At 41.3% G+C, this 15,910-nt stretch overlaps 1 protein-coding gene across 1 annotated transcript; it reads left to right on the top strand.

Moving 5' to 3' along the window:
- The first annotated feature begins 1,043 nt into the window (after positions 1–1,043).
- On the top strand, positions 1,044–15,646 carry srpk3 (SRSF protein kinase 3). Its single transcript, XM_072449389.1, has 17 exons — positions 1,044–1,468; positions 2,785–2,878; positions 6,938–7,938; positions 8,777–8,885; positions 10,098–10,185; positions 10,263–10,350; positions 10,442–10,548; positions 10,756–10,921; positions 11,399–11,424; positions 11,696–11,788; positions 11,968–12,019; positions 12,346–12,570; positions 12,666–12,763; positions 12,834–12,941; positions 13,305–13,374; positions 13,444–13,536; positions 13,644–15,646. The coding sequence occupies exons 1-17, from the start codon at positions 1,459–1,461 to the stop codon at positions 13,826–13,828; spliced, it is 2,613 nt and encodes an 870-aa protein (XP_072305490.1). The 5' UTR covers positions 1,044–1,458; the 3' UTR covers positions 13,829–15,646.
- The last annotated feature ends 264 nt before the right edge of the window (positions 15,647–15,910 follow it).

Genomic DNA, 15,910 nt, shown 5'->3' with positions numbered 1-15,910 from the left:
CATATGCAAAAAACATATGAACAAACATTGAAGAAACATTACAGAGTTATTTCTAAGTTATCTGTTTTTATTATTATACTTCTGATCTGCCTAAGCTGTGTTGCAACTCTGGAATTTCTCCACTGTGGGACAAATAAAGGTCCATCCATCCATTTTCTACCGCTTGTTCCCTTTCGGAGTCGCGGGTGACTGGAGCCTATCCCAGTGACTTCGGGCCTTAGGCGGGGTACACCCTGGACAGTGGCCAACTTGTCGCAGGGTTACAAATAAAGGTCATCTTATCTTATTTATTTTATCTTATTGCTTATCATAAGAACTTTTCATTGTTCAGGCCGGTCAGTTTGGGCAGTCAGCTCTTCAGCTTGGGACCCTGTAGGCAAAAGGATGGTTGCTTACCATTATTGCGGCTTCAGAGATTTGAAATGATGGTTTAAAAGCGGAAAACAAAATTCACTATTATCACAAATAATGTCGACCTTCTTAACCCAAGAATTTTTTCTATGTAGTCAACATTTGGAAATATCTGTAAATATATATGTGGATTGAAACTGAGGGTAGAGGGTTGTTTTGTTCACTTCACAGAGCACAAAGTGTGAACCAGCTCCTGTTACTAAACCTCTGGATAAGCTTCTTTGGCAGCAGACAGACCCTGTGTTTGTAAACTCTTGGACGGTGAAATGTCACTGAGGAGGACAGTTTAAGGGGATTAGCACGTTTAATTGTATCGATATAATCTGATCAAGACCTGTCTCGCCATTCTGCAACTTTTGTAGCATGGCATATAGTCTGCTATGGCCGTATGGGATTTAGTGCAGGTTTATAGACCAACATATTTATTCATTAAAAATACACTAATTGCTGGCAGGATCCATTTGAAAGTTGTTTGCTATTTTACAGTTTTATTCAGATAATCGTGCTGTAATTGTCTCTTTGGGCCCCCCGCCCCCCTCTCCTTACGTCTTCAAAGCCCCCATAATAGGTCTCGTGCTTGTTACGTAGCTGCGTCACTGCTCCTGATTTGGTCCATCTTCGGTTCAGTCCGTTCGGCCAGTGCGCATGCGCGTGCGTCTGTGCCGGTGTCCGGTGTCAGCAGTTGTTCGCTCCATAACGGAATCACACGGGGCTGTAACGGAGATTTACCACGCGGGGATAAACGCGCAAACCCGGGTTAGAGACGGAGCAATCCGGACCGAACCTCCACGTCCTCGCTGCTGTTCGCCTTTAGCTCCGAGCGCTAACAGCTAATCACTGACAGCCACCGACAGCTGTTCCCGAGCAGGCCGCTTCAGTGGAGCCGGGGATCCGCGTTATTTTGGGGATTTACAGGCGCGTCCAGCCCGGGGTGTCTCTGCGCTGGACCGCCCTCTGAGGCGGACTCAACCTGACCACACCGAGGCTGAGGGCTGACGGAGAACCACATTAACCTGCTTTGGCGTGGTTCGGGACACGGCTGCCGGGATGTTGATAGGTAATGTACCGAGAAGCAGGGGGTGTAACCCGGTTCGACTGTCACCGCCGCAGGTCCCGTTAGAACCGGGGTTTACGGAGGCTGATGCTAAGCTAACATGCTAAAGCTAACGGTGCCAGGCTGTGACACACGTTCAGAATAAAAATACTCTCAGCAGCAGCAGCAGCAGCAGCGTGGCTCTGGGGCAATATTGTTATGAGCAGGGCCCAGGACAATGTGATCATAATTACAAGAATATTACACTGCATATTTAGTTTTGTCATACTATTTATTACAGTATTATCACCTCTAGAATTCTGTCATCTCACCTATTTATTTGTGTAATAATTGATATTGTATTTTTCATAATTGCCCCTACACTTTGTGCATTGCGGTCTAATTGTCAAGGTATTAATATCAATCACCTCTGATAGTTATAACATATTTACACTGTTATAACCACAAGAGGATATGGATAAGATGTGTTTACAGAGGCTGGCAGAAGGCGATGGTGACCACAGTGCAAAAGACATACGACCCCATAACCCTAGTAACAAAAGAGGTCTTATTACTCATGTATGGTTTACCAGATTAATTGACCTTATGCCTTCAAAGTAAAACACAGTGACATAGAAGTGGATTATACAACAGAATATACAGCATGTGTATAGCTTTATAATATTTTTCTCTAGTAGTGTCTTCTGTAAATCTCAAATGCAAGATCACATTTTTTATATATGTATGTCATTTATATATATATGTAATTCCCTTGTTCAGGGATGTCAGGATTACTAGGTTAATCGAGAATCGTGACTATTTAGGTCACAATATAATGGTAAGAACTAAAAAACAATAATCGTGACAATTTTAATATTTTTGTTCAATATACCCAAGAAAAAATAGACCTAAATGTACAGAACTTTTTTGTCTGACTGTTTTTGTCTTATTTAATTTAATTTTGCCCTTCAAGAAGTAACATTTTGTAAAGTCGGTCACAAACTTGAGGAATAGTAACATGTTAGACCACGGCAAGGAAAGAAAATGAAAGATTCCTCTGTTTCATGATCATAGGGAATAATCATTAAATCATGATATTTTTTCACACAATAATTGTAACATTAAAATTTGATATCATGACATCCCTATTCTTGTTGAATAACCATAAACTACCTGGACAAAGTCACATAAAGCTTGTTTGGAAATGACAGTGATTGAAATACCAGACTGTATTGCTGTCCAGCTAAGATTAAAATTTAAAAGTAAAATAAAATGTGTTGTCTGTGTTTGATTTTATATCATTAAAGTGTTTTTTCTTTGTCTTTTCTGTGTCTGAGCAGCAGTGGGAGCAGGGCCTGGGAACCCGGCCGGACCCACCAAGAAACACAGAAAACGAGGAAAGAAAAACAAGAAAAACAGAGCAGATGAAACCAGGTAAGACACTACATGGTGTTGTGGTGCACGTGTTTGTTATTTGTATTTACTCATTTGTTAAGGATTGACAATTAACAATGTTGGTTTTGTCCTGTCTTTGCTGTTCATCAGACTGACATCAACATGACACAATCTTAAAGGACTTCTAGTATTACATTTAATCATTTGGCCGCTATAATGCACGTCTGAATACATGTTAATTTTACAGAGAGGCAAAAAACACGTTGTCTTTGACCGAGTGTCTATATTATATCATAAATCCAAATGACCAATCTTGCTTAGGGTTAGGTATACTGTATTTATATAAATATAAAAAACAAATAGATCTTTCTAGAACTCTTCAACTAAACCATTAATACTTGCTGTTGTATTAGTAACAATAACAATATTCCGACAATATTATGTTAATCCAAAATAAATAAATTTAAAGTTGTCTTTAAATGAATTAGTTGAGGTTTAATAATCAGATAAATGTGAAACGTCTGTCAAATGAATCCCAAATGGGCAGAAATATCACCATATACCCTTATTTTTAAATTGTTTTTTTTAACCTTTTATTAAACCAGGAAAACACCCATCTCTTTTTCAAGGGGGACCTGGCCAAGAGGTCAGCAGCACACATCAGGCGCATTCACAGTTTACAAATGTACAAACATTAAGCACAAATAATGTAAGAGCAGAATTACAGTGCAACATTCATAAGCAGCTTACATAAAGGGCAATATTTGTAAAGTGCTATAGTTTCAAGTAAGGTGTACAGTTTAATCTTAAAATATTTAAAAGCACAAACACTGAGACGTAGAGTCCCATTGTCTCTTTAGAAACACTGAACAAAATGTGTTAGAAGAAACTAAATTCGACCATTTCGTTTCCGGTTCAAAAGTGTCCCAAAAAGAAGGAGCAGAGAAACTAAAGGCTTGTTTTCCCAGCTCAGTTCGAATACGAGGGACATGCAAGTGATAAGTGTTATTTGAGCGTAAACAGTAGTGGCTCGTGGCTCTCTGAAGAAGTGAAGATAAATAAAATGGAACCATGCCAAGAGGGCCCCTGTACAGTAAGAGTATCTAATGTGTGTAACTCAGTGAAGGCCTCTGGGCTTTGCTCTGGAGCTCATAGTGCTGAATGAGGCATTGCATCCTGTCACAAACCTCACAGCACCATGACTGTGTTCACTTTTACTTATTTGAACGTTTACAACATAACCTTTTTTGTAGTAGCATTTTTTCACTATAAAATATGAAATCAATTTTCAAATACATTTTGAATATCTTCTTAACATTCATGATATTATATATATTGGCCACATTCTAACTGCTACTCAATTTAAATCAAACAAACATCAACATTGGTTTGGTCACATCTATTAAGGCTGGCTATTAACTCAGGAATTAGCATGTTTCAAATAGATCTTTTACTACTCTAGTATGTATTTGAAATTAAATTCCATCACCACAGTCTTTTTTTTTTTCATTAAACCTGCTCTTTCTTTCAAAATTTAGTTATCCCTGGGTGTCAGACATACAGAATCCTTATAGTTACACTGGTCGGGTCTATATTAAGACGCGTGTAGCTGTGATTTGTGGCCTGTCGTCTCAAGTTTTCTTCCACAACATCACGTTTGGGCCGTGGATGGAGGAGGGGGTGTAGTGAAGTGAGACATGCATTGATCTGCTGGAGAATCAGAGAAGGAAACATGAGCTGAAGGGAAGGGCCTCTCCAGAACATATCTATTACTTACTGCCTTTGGTCAATATTTTTATTGTCAGTGTTTAGAGTTTTCTAAAGGGGTTTGTACCAGGAATCAGTTTAAATAAAGCAATTTTTCATTATTAAATATGTCCTATCTTGTGCCATGTTATTGTGTTTTAGTGAAAAGACAAATGTGTTTGCTAAGTATGTTACATGATCTGTTCTGATGGCAGTTTGCATGTTCTCTCTGTGTCGGGGTGACTCAAAGCTGGTGATGAGTTCTGGCTCAATCAGATTTGGTCCACTGCACCTGACATGACTCCAGCAACAATTACACTGGGACTGATTTTCTAACGATGATCAATGACATTTATCCATGAACTCCATGAAGCATGTAAACGTGTCATTTTGCTACATTGGACAGCAATAGGAAACAGATTAACATGATTCTGTAATGTCTGAACAAGTGTTGTGAGCTCAGAGCAGAATCAGCAGCTATTAAATAGCTGCTGATTCTGCTATCTATCCTGATTTATGATCAGTAAAAGAATATAGTCTGTGGTCAGCAGGGAAAGTTAAACATGACTCATTCAGGTTTCCCCTTACCCCCCAGACTCTCTGCTAATGCTAAGGCTAATGCAAACCTCTAGTGTTTACAAAGTACAGTACAACAAAATAAAACCTCCAAATCTTTCAAACCTCATGCTTTTACTGGGGTCAGCTCTGTGTTCCTTCGGCCTTATGTTCCGTTTGTATGAAACTGTTTGTAAAAAAGGCTTTGTTGCCAAATGCACATGTTTCCAAGTTTGTGGGGACATTTTTTTATTTCTTATTGGTTAGTGTTGTAAAGGCCAAGGCCATGGTGAGGCTATGGGTTATGGATTTACTTTCTGAAATATTGTTTGGTACTTCGAGGTGTGAGCTCTCCTATTATTGTCACACAATCGGCTGTGGAACTGTCTAATAAAAATACCTTAATTTCACACATAAAAGAGACTTTTGGAGTATGAATTGGCCTTTTGTTTATCTTTAGTCTAGGCCTCAACTTGACATCAATCAAGGGTTAGGGTTATTTCATGGAAAACAAATACATCTTTTTGGACAACTTTACTTCACCACTCTTTATGAGCAGTGTCTCATTGGATTGGGTGCTCCCTTCTACCATTGAATATGCTCAGCTAAGCTAAGCTAAGCTAGCAGATGTAGGTCTGGAGTAGAGCCTAGAGAGAGACCAGGTCCATTAATAGGCCTGGCCTGAATCATGATCCTGCTCCGTCTATTTCAGCTGCAGCAGACCCCAACAATGTGTGTGTCAGATAACAGACAACACTGCAGTGAGAAGAGTTTGATCAAAGTTACACAGTTCTAGTTTATATTCCCAGTCCAAATGGGCAATAAGTTAGGCCTAGCCATGTTCTTCACGCACTGAAAATCCACTTTATATACTGTAGCAAGTAGTTTCTAGGATGAAAAACATTTGGATAATGTTTGATGCCCCGCTCCTGAACTCCATTTTCACCAAAGCTTTCCAACGTCATGGTGTGGGTCCCAAGGGTCCCTGGTCAGTTATTTTTGATTGGACTCCACTCACTGTGTGTTATTGGCCCTCTATAAAATATCAAAGTAAAATTTTTGCATTGCATGTTTATATGCACGGAATGTGCATGAGTTTTGCACATTCCGTCATTATCCGTTTACAACGACAATGTTAAATTTTCCCACTACTAATTAGTATGCAAGGGACGTGCATGAGTGGACGTTAGTGCGTTAGTGAGTGTTCAAAAGCGGGCGACCACTTCGTGCTCAATTTTGTGTGCATTTTTGCAGCCGTGCTTTGTAGGGCCTTATGGAAGTAATAGGCCTCTCGCCAGCCTGTGGCGCTCAGGCTTAAAAAAATACAACAATAAAAGCAAGGAGGCAAGGAGTTTTAATCTTTTAATCTTGTTGCTAACGGTGTTTTCTTCTCATTAGTGTATTGTCCTGCATTTCAGGTTTGAGTTCCCAGAAAACTTCAGTTTTCACCTACTCCCTATCCACACCCAGCTTTTTTTTTAGAAAAAGGTTTGGTCGTACCGGGTTAAAAGAAAGTCACAGACTTTCACAGATTTTTCAACAATAAAAAGGGTTCGAATAGGCGGAGCTCATCAATAAGGGGATTTAGACCCCACTACCTTTTAAACTATTTGAGCACACATATCAAATAAGTATTTTTTTTGTTTGTAAACAAATGACATGATATCAAACTGGAGAATGACTCTTGAGCATGTTTAGCCTTATTATTATTCACTGCTTGGTGCTCACCTAAATGTAAAATTATACAATTTGATATTTCAAAAGTATTTTTTACCATCCCTGTTTCTTGTGTCTCAGGCCTGATGAGATCTGCCAACTCCAAAATATCAGCAATGAGAACCAGTACGAAAATGGCAACATCAATCCACAAATTGCACAAGAAAGCACAAACATCGAAAAAACTTCTAGTAACGAAGATCAGACAACTTATAACCACAAAATCCAGCCATTGCCTGACGACGAAGAGAAACCGCCAACCTTTAACCATGACGAAATCTGCCAAACCACTACACAAGAACCAGAATATAACAACGGAGCTGAAGAGAATAATCATTTTAGGGATACTTCTCCCCACTCTCCCACATTAAAGACTGAAAAAACAAAACCCAATTCACAAAACGACACTGAATTGTTTCCGCTTCCTCCGTCTATCGCTGTAAACGACCCACAATTACATCCAGGAAGAGAAACCCCGACGTTATCTTCAGAAAACTGCATCGAACACCAAACTATTCCCTTTCCTGATGACCCGGTTCAAGCCAAAAATCACAACCAATCGCCTCCCTGCAAATCTCCAAGCCCCGCCCACAGTCGATCTCCAAGCCCCACCCATGAACTCTGCCCTTCCCCAGATGCTGAGTCAACGCTAAATCTCTCTTCATCGCCGCACAGGGACGAGGAAGACGAAGTCCCCAGCTTGTGTTACGTCAGGTCCAACTCGCCAGTCGATTTCGAGGCCGAGGCGTTGAAATTCGCAGCAAATTATGGCACGAAAAATGCGGCAGCTCCGCCCCTCAGTCCAGAGCAGTTGCTGCTCAGCTCCGTCACGTTCACGTCCACGGTCTCCTCTCACCTGTACTCGCCGCTCTGCACAACCTCTACGTCGTTTTTGAGCCCGTTCGACTCTCTTCCACCCTCCTTGGGGCTGCCTCCGATGATGTCGTTGGCTCCGCCCCCTCCTCTGCTGGCCACACCCCCAACTACTCTGAGCCCGCCCCCTCCTGAGTTCACGCCGCCTCCCACACAGCTCCTGGGGTCGGACGACGAGGAGCAGGAAGATCCTTCAGACTACTGTAAAGGTAACATTCCCATTGACGACTGATGCACATCATTTTAAAAGACGACTTATGGATTGTGCAGAAGCTTTCTTTGGTTGAAAATATCTAAAAAAGTCTCTGTACAATAGAGATTCTCCTTGACTAGTCGACTAATCGAAAAAACAATCACTGACTAGTCGACTACTAAAATAATCGTTGCAGCCCTACCAATCTACACGGTAACGTGAACACAAGAGATGAAGGAAGTTCAAATTGTATTCTTGTCTACACATACTGTACACATACTGTACACATACTGTACACATACTGTACACATACTGTACACATACTGTACACATATGCTTATACAATACATTAGTAAACCTCTATGTGTCCATGTTTTGTGATAATTACAGTATAATTTGACTATTTCAGCTATAAAAGGAGTGGGCAGAAAAAAACATGAAGTCTCCCTGTACATCAGTTACTGCAGGGGTGTCCAAACTTTTTCTCACTGCGGGCCGCATTTTGAAACTTATACGAAGCAGAGGGCAACAGACAACCCGACAATGAAGTGAACCTTTCAAATTGTTGACATAGTTTAATAAGACTGGGAACATTCATATTAGGTTGGTATAACATCAACATGTTTGAATTTTTCCTATTTGTATGCCTACTTAGCAGGAAGCCTGACAGTTTGGACACCCCTGAGTTACAGTGGCTCATCCATAGTGAATCAACATTTTAAGTCCTTTTCATTTCCTTATGCTTATTGTTATAATTCATCTAATTTCATGTGTTTAATCTCTCTGTTCTGGCAATATTAGTAGATACAACAGTAATAGTAATGTAATCTGGCTCTGCCTCCCTTGTCTTTCAGGCGGTTACTACCCGGTGAAGATCGGGGACCTGTTTAACGGACGGTACCACGTTGTGAGGAAACTGGGCTGGGGTCATTTCTCCACCGTCTGGCTCTGCTGGGATCTTCAGTAAGACACATTTTAACATTACAGCCATAACAGTCTATTAAAAAGTGTATTTAGACTGTTAGTTAAAGGAATAATGGAGGATTTTTTGGCGCCAAATAAGATAAGATAAGATATTCCTTTATTGTCCCACATGGGGAAATTTCATTGGTGCAACGCAGGTAGATACAGAGGTAGATACAGAAGAACAGATCACTTATAGGAAGTCTGAAAAACACTTTCAGTAGAAGATCTCCTATAAATAAATAAAAACTCCCATAGACAAATAAATAAATAAATACATAAATACCATTGCATGTGATCACGACAGTAATTGCACATGAATATGTGTCACAACAGCACATAGATTGCACATGAATTTCACAGTAATTGCACATATGACAGAATTGCACATCAGTATTAGGTTAGGTCAGTATTGCGAGTGTTCAGTACTAACAGTTTTTGTTAATCTGAGTCTTTGTAAATCTGAGTCTCTTTCCTCGTGGCGTGAACATCCGAGTAGTTCATTCACATGTCAATCATAGGATGCACCTACTGCACAGCTGCAGCCTCGTTTGCTCGTCCCTGGCACGTTTGCCTGGCTGCGCACGCGTGGTTAATATGCCGGTGTGTGTCTAAGCGCATGGATCTATTATAATATAGTTCTCCCTCAGTGTACAGGACAAAATGAAGATAGAGAAAGACGGTTCGAGCTGGCTCAGAAGAGACGGAAATCTCAGGAGACGAGAGATGCCATGCGATCCGTCGCGCTAATAAACAAACGCACATGTAGCAACGAGGCTGTTGCTACACGTACTGTACACATACAGTACTGTACTTCCGCTCGAGTTCTCAAATCGGCGAAAAATCCTCCATTATTCCTTTAATGCATACATCTTTTTCAAATTAGGTGATCTCCATATGATTCATTTTAGGAAATGCAACAGTCTATTCTACTAAGGATGTAAAAAGTACTAAAAACCGGATACTACTGTATTGAAAAACTATAGTATGGAAAGAAGATACTGATTTAATTTATAAAGTATCAAGCCTATTCCTCAGTTTCAAATTTGAAATGTTAGTGTTACTACTAAAACACCACTGAACTGCCACGAGACCTATTGACACATTCCATATCTCTGCATTTCAAACCAATTGCTTTCATGAGATGTAGGTTTTAGTGCGGAGCAGTTTTAGATATAATGATTGACTTTCCTGTTCCTCTCGTTTTTGCAGGAGGAAGCGTTTTGTTGCACTGAAGGTGGTGAAGAGCGCTCCACATTACACTGAGACGGCCATTGATGAGATCAAACTGCTCAGATGTGTACGCTTTACTCACATAACCTGCATGTTAATTATGCTTCTATAAAACCGATCATATTATCATTATTATTATTCCAGGTGAGAGACAGTGACCCCTCAGACCCACACAGAGAAACAATTGTTCAGCTCATTGATGACTTCAAGATCTCAGGAGTCAACGGCGTCCGTATCCTTCAATGATGAGCTAACAAAGACTTAAATATATTTTAATGATAGCAGTTCATTTTCAGAGTTATTCCTGAGCGAGTTGTCCTCAGATGTGTGTATGGTGATGGAGGTGTTGGGCCATCAGCTTCTCAAATGGATCATAAAGTCCAACTACATGGGCCTGCCCCTGGTCTGTGTCAAGAGCATCATCAAGCAGGTGATAAAGAGCTGTTCCCTGTGGGCTCGTGTATCTTCTCTTATGGCACAAGAGCTAAATAGTTGGCTCCTGTTCTCTGCAACAGTTTGCCAGAAAATACTGAACTGTTTTTGTCCAGCCATGAATAGGAAGCTCAAGTTTAGACAAAAATGATGATGTATTTGTCCTACACTGAAGTAACTAATCCTATATTGTCCTGTGCTCCAGGTGCTGCAGGGCCTGGACTACCTCCACACCAAGTGTAAGATCATCCACACAGACATCAAACCAGAGAACATCCTGCTGCAGGCGGACGAGGTGTACATCCGCAGACTGGCAGCAGAGGCCACCGTCTGGCAACGCGCTGGAGCCGCGCCCCCTTCAGGCTCCTCGGGTGAGACATGACTCCAGAATGTTTGCGCTCACAGGGTGTACGGTCATGAGCAGATGATATAAATAAATGCTCAGAAAAAGATTCATTGAGACTGAAAATGTACATAGTAAGTCTGCAGAATTGTGGTGTATTTAGTTTTAGATAAACGTGTGTATTTCCTTTGGATTATGTTGTTTTCATGTTATATAATCTGAAAACTAATTTACATGATACAGGCAGGAGGTATATGTTTCAATGAGCTGACTCTTAAAATCTGGGAGCTGTGTTTTTCTTTTGTCTTTGTCCTTTTGAACTGCCGTCCCTCTCCCCTTCGCTCTAAATGTACCCGTGTCCTTTCTCTCTTTCGCCTCATCTGTCCGTTCTCGCTCTCCTCTGGCCTCTGTCCTTTCCTGTATCTACATTTTCTGGCCCGCTGTACGTTTTCTGACATTTTCTCCTCTGTTTCTCTCTTTCTGTGTGTCGCCTGTGTGTCTCTAGTGAGCACGGCTCCCAGGGACTGCCAGGTAAGACTCTCCTCCCACAATCACACTATAACTTAGATTTAGACACATTTTTCTTGTTTCTTATTCTCATCTTTCCCTCTCGACATGGATAGAGTCTAGTGCTAAACATGTTCTAACTTTCCTTAATAATGTATCTGTTGCTTTCACAAAACATTTCTGCATTATTTTGTCACCTGATTCCAAGTACCGATAGTTCAATATTTCAAACATTAAACAGTACATATATTGTGAATACTGTATATTAAACATAATGTCGTGGTGTTGTCTTCAGGGTGGCAAACTGTCCAAAAACAAGAGGAAGAAGCTAAAGAGAAAAGCCAAACGACAAGAGAAACTATTAGAGGAGCGGCTGGTAGATATTCAGGTATAACACGTGTGTAAATCAGTAAATCTCTATTTAAAGTCTTGTTTTGTAGGTCAATATTGTATCAAATGTGTCATCTGGACTTTCAGATTGTTTTGTGGATTGTAGATTTGTATCATTTTTATGAACTTTGCAAGGGATTAGAAGTTATATTCGAATGTAATCTTTGTTTTGTTCAGAAATTGGAGGAGGAAGATGGAGTTGACCCGCCAGACGAGACTGACGACAATGGTAATGGTCTTTACGCTTTAATGGTCTTTAAGATTTATAAATACCTCATTTGATAGCGTAATAACAAAGAGCGTTATGAGTTCAAAGCGACACTTTTCTGCATGTCCTTCCTCAGTCTCATTCCCATTTTACGCTGCACTGTTCTGTCAAATAAAGCCTATGGATCAAATAACCTTAACAAAACTAAACCAGACGAGACCAAACAGCAAAAGCTAAATTAAAGCAGCATTAAATCAGGACAACTTGGAGCTCATCTCTTTCCCCTCAACTTCCAAAACACAATTTGGTCTGAACTAGGATTTAACGTTCATTTAATGTGCTTGTAGTTCCAGGTTCTCACATGGTGAACGGCAACGCCACAACCTCATCCAATCACAAGGCGAGTCCCGAGTCGTCGTCTTCTTCCTGGTTGGATGACAGGTGCAACGGGCACGCCCCCGGCAGATTCTCTAGCCCCGCCTCCGGACTGTCGGGCTTCTCTAGCTCTGTGATGTCAGCCACGTCTGAGTCCGCCGTTTCCACACAGTCCGGGTATTCCAGCGGCAGAGATGGTGAGCGCTTCATTTTCAACACTAAATCTTACAGATATATGCATTTTCGAACATTGTTTTAGCAAAAGCTGATTTTTTTGTTTTACTCTCCCCAGTGTTTACTGCGTCAGACTTTGTGCTCAGTCCTCTCGATCCACAAAACGCAGACAAAATCCAAGTGAAGATCGCCGACCTGGGGAACGCCTGCTGGGTGGTGAGTTCACTTCCTGTCTCTGTGATCACCTGACTCTGCCCAACCAATCACACCTCTGTGTATATTTCAGCACAAACACTTTACGGAGGACATCCAGACGAGGCAGTACCGAGCCGTGGAGGTTCTGATCGGAGCAGAGTACGGTCCTCCGGCGGATATCTGGAGCACAGCCTGCATGGTAACTGCTCTGAGCCTTATGAATGGAGTGGAACGTCAAGTTTATTCATTCATTTTCTACCGCTTCTTCTCGTACGGGGTCGCGGGTGACCGGAGCCTATCCCAGTGTCTTTGGGCCTTAGGCGGGGGCACACCCAAGACGGGAGCTAGCTCATCGCAGGGTTAACACAGAGACATAGAGACACAGACAAACATTCACTCTCACATTCATTCATTCACTAGGGGCAATTTAGAGTTGCCATTTTTGCCTAACACATGCATGTCTTTGGAGAACCCACGGGAACACGGGAAGGACATGCAGACTCCGTCCCTGGTCTGGCCCGGGAATCGAACCCACGTGAAGTTTATTTTGTTTGTATTGTAGGCATTTGAATTGGCGACAGGGGATTATCTGTTTGAGCCGCACTCAGGAGAAGACTACACCAGGGATGAAGGTAACTCTAATGCTATAATCAGTTTAGTTGTCTGATGTTTCTCTGTTAAAACAAATGTAAACCCCTCAGACCACATTGCTCACGTCATTGAGCTGCTGGGACCAATGCCTCTGCCCTTCGCTCTGTCCGGGAGATACTCCAGGGAGTACTTCAACAGGAAAGGTGTGTGTAACTTGTGTGCTACGATCTGTAAACACCGCACTGCTTTACTGAACCTGAACATCATGATTATGTCCCTTCTGCGTGTGTGTGTGTGTGCATATGTGCAGGAGAGTTGCGCCACATCTCCTCGCTGAAGCCCTGGGGTCTGTTCGAGGTGTTGCTGGAGAAGTACGAGTGGCCCCTGGACCAGGCGGCTCAGTTCAGTGACTTCCTGTTGACCATGTTAGATCTGGACCCAGAGAGACGCGCCACAGCCAAAGTGTGTCTACAGCACGCCTGGCTACAAGACTAACACTCCGCCCCCTAGAGGACAGGAGTTACTACAACACGCCTGGCCTAATAACACTGGAAAAACTGAAACTTTAAATATATATTTACTTATTAACTCTTCCACCACCACAGCCCCATTGGCCGGCTCCGAGGCGAAATCACAAAAATATATTTCTATACAAGCAACTCACTACAGCCCTGCAGTGGAGGGGACGCGGAACTGCAGGTATTTCTCTGTGACCAGGATCCTCGCTGTGAAGTCAGCCCACAGAGGGAGAGAGAACCGGATTAATGCATGTTTACCCTGCGGAATATGTCGGGGAGAATGTGTGTCATTGTGTATGATGAGATGTATCATACAATTTCAAATCTAACCATTTCGTGGAAAGAAAGTGTAAGTCATTTTTTTGTGTGGTCAGGCCACGGGAAATTAAATGTGTTTGCCACTGGCCTACCAACAGTAGACAAGGTACAATTTTGGAATGGTGATAGTTTGAGCACTGGTTATGTATCGTACAGCTGTGAAGGATTCTGGTACATGGGGAAAATCTGGATTTTATTGGAGTGAATGAACTTCTATTATCAAGACTAAATATATTTACATACAAACCACCACCATCACTCCTAGAGGAGAGGAGGAGACCAGTCTTTCTGCTTCTTGTATTTATTTATTCTGTTCTAAAGCACTGGTTTGAAACTATGGGCAGGGATATACTTGCCATAAATGCTAAAGTATTAAGTAACAATATCTAAGACAGACGGTGCCACAAACAATAAAGTAGAGAGGCAATTTTACGACTGTCCTCAGTTTTTTGTGTCCTGTGTGAATGTGTTGGTACGATTGTGTGATTGTGGGAGGTTGAAAAGGCCAATGGCGCAGAATGGCAGGCACTTCTCCTGCAGCATGCCCCGGATCAGCTTGGTACAAAAGTGTCTCACCACCACTGGAGTGAAGTAGTGAATGAACGATGCATCTGATTTAAAGCGACTTTGAGTGCAGAGTAAAGCAAGCAAATCAGGCCATATCCTTTTTTTTATGGTTTAATGAATTTGTCTAAACGGCAAGTATATCTTTGTGCCCACATTTGGCGCTTACTGAGAAAAGCCTATTAACTATTTAGACTATTTAAGTCAAGGATTTGGGGGGGAATATGTGTGTGTTAAGATTTTTACAGCATGTAAACTGGTAAATTTGACTCTTATTCTGGACAATTTGTGCAATGGTTTTGAGCTCTTTCTTGGTCCTCGTCTGTTGATTTATCGCTGTTGTTTAAAGATTCTTGGTTTCACAAAAGTGCTTCATCACGTTTACATCATCACGTGTTTGATCTTAGTCAGGAAAAGAGTTAAGGACCCACTTCCGCTACCTGTGGCAACCCTTCTCTCACATGCAGTTTTTATGTGAAAAGTGAGAGAAAATAAACTGCAATACTCTCTTAAGTTGCATTTTGTTGGAAATTCAAACTATTTTGTTAAAAGAAAAGATGTAAAAAGCATTTGGAGGAACATAAAATAGTTGGATACAGTTTAACATTTGTCTGTTGGATCAGGAGGAGAGGAAAGCTCTTTTGTGAAACCACATTTTGAATATTTCTGATAAAAAATGCTTATTGTCTGTTTCTGTTTTGAGTCCTGGATTCCTAAGTTTGTCCACACCTATTGCTCCGCCCTTTCCCCCCCTCAACCTCTGACCTCTCCCGTTGCCGTGTGGATGAGTGACCAGTGCCTTGATACCCGCCCTCTGACCCCGGACATCATGGGTTCTTTTGTATGTGTGTGTGTTCAGTGTGAATAATGATACTGTTGTTTCAATAAAGATCAGAACGAAAGCACAACAAAACACGTCTTAATCTCTTCATTTTAGTGATCGGACAATTTTTGAATTTGTTTAGAAACTTGCCGTGATGATTGTTTTAGATTGTTGTTTTTCTAAAGTTGAGTAAAAATATTTGAGAGAAGTTTCAAAAATGCTGACAAAAGTTCTGACTCTTGTGTTTGCTTGTGTCACGTGATTTAAAGTTGCACTATGTACCTTTGTGTTATCTCCATGAAAATGTAACCGCTTCAACTGAAATGTTTCACAGTATAGAATTAAACTTGTCTG

Source organism: Eucyclogobius newberryi, unplaced genomic scaffold, assembly GCF_026437365.1.
Source record: "Eucyclogobius newberryi isolate DKJ021-1_F unplaced genomic scaffold, fEucNew1.0.hap1 SCAF_17, whole genome shotgun sequence".
NCBI classification, from domain to species: Eukaryota; Metazoa; Chordata; class Actinopteri; order Gobiiformes; family Gobiidae; genus Eucyclogobius; species Eucyclogobius newberryi.
This window is presented reverse-complemented; position numbering and strand designations above follow the sequence as displayed.

What these genes read in the sequence shown, in the direction of transcription:
- srpk3 (XM_072449389.1), top strand. An exon ending in TCAAGAGCATCATCAAGCAG is followed by an intron (nt 10,549 to 10,755) that starts GTGATAAAGAGC and finishes CCTGTGCTCCAG; the next exon opens with GTGCTGCAGGGCCTGGACTA. An exon ending in AGACTACACCAGGGATGAAG is followed by an intron (nt 13,375 to 13,443) that starts GTAACTCTAATG and finishes TAAACCCCTCAG; the next exon opens with ACCACATTGCTCACGTCATT.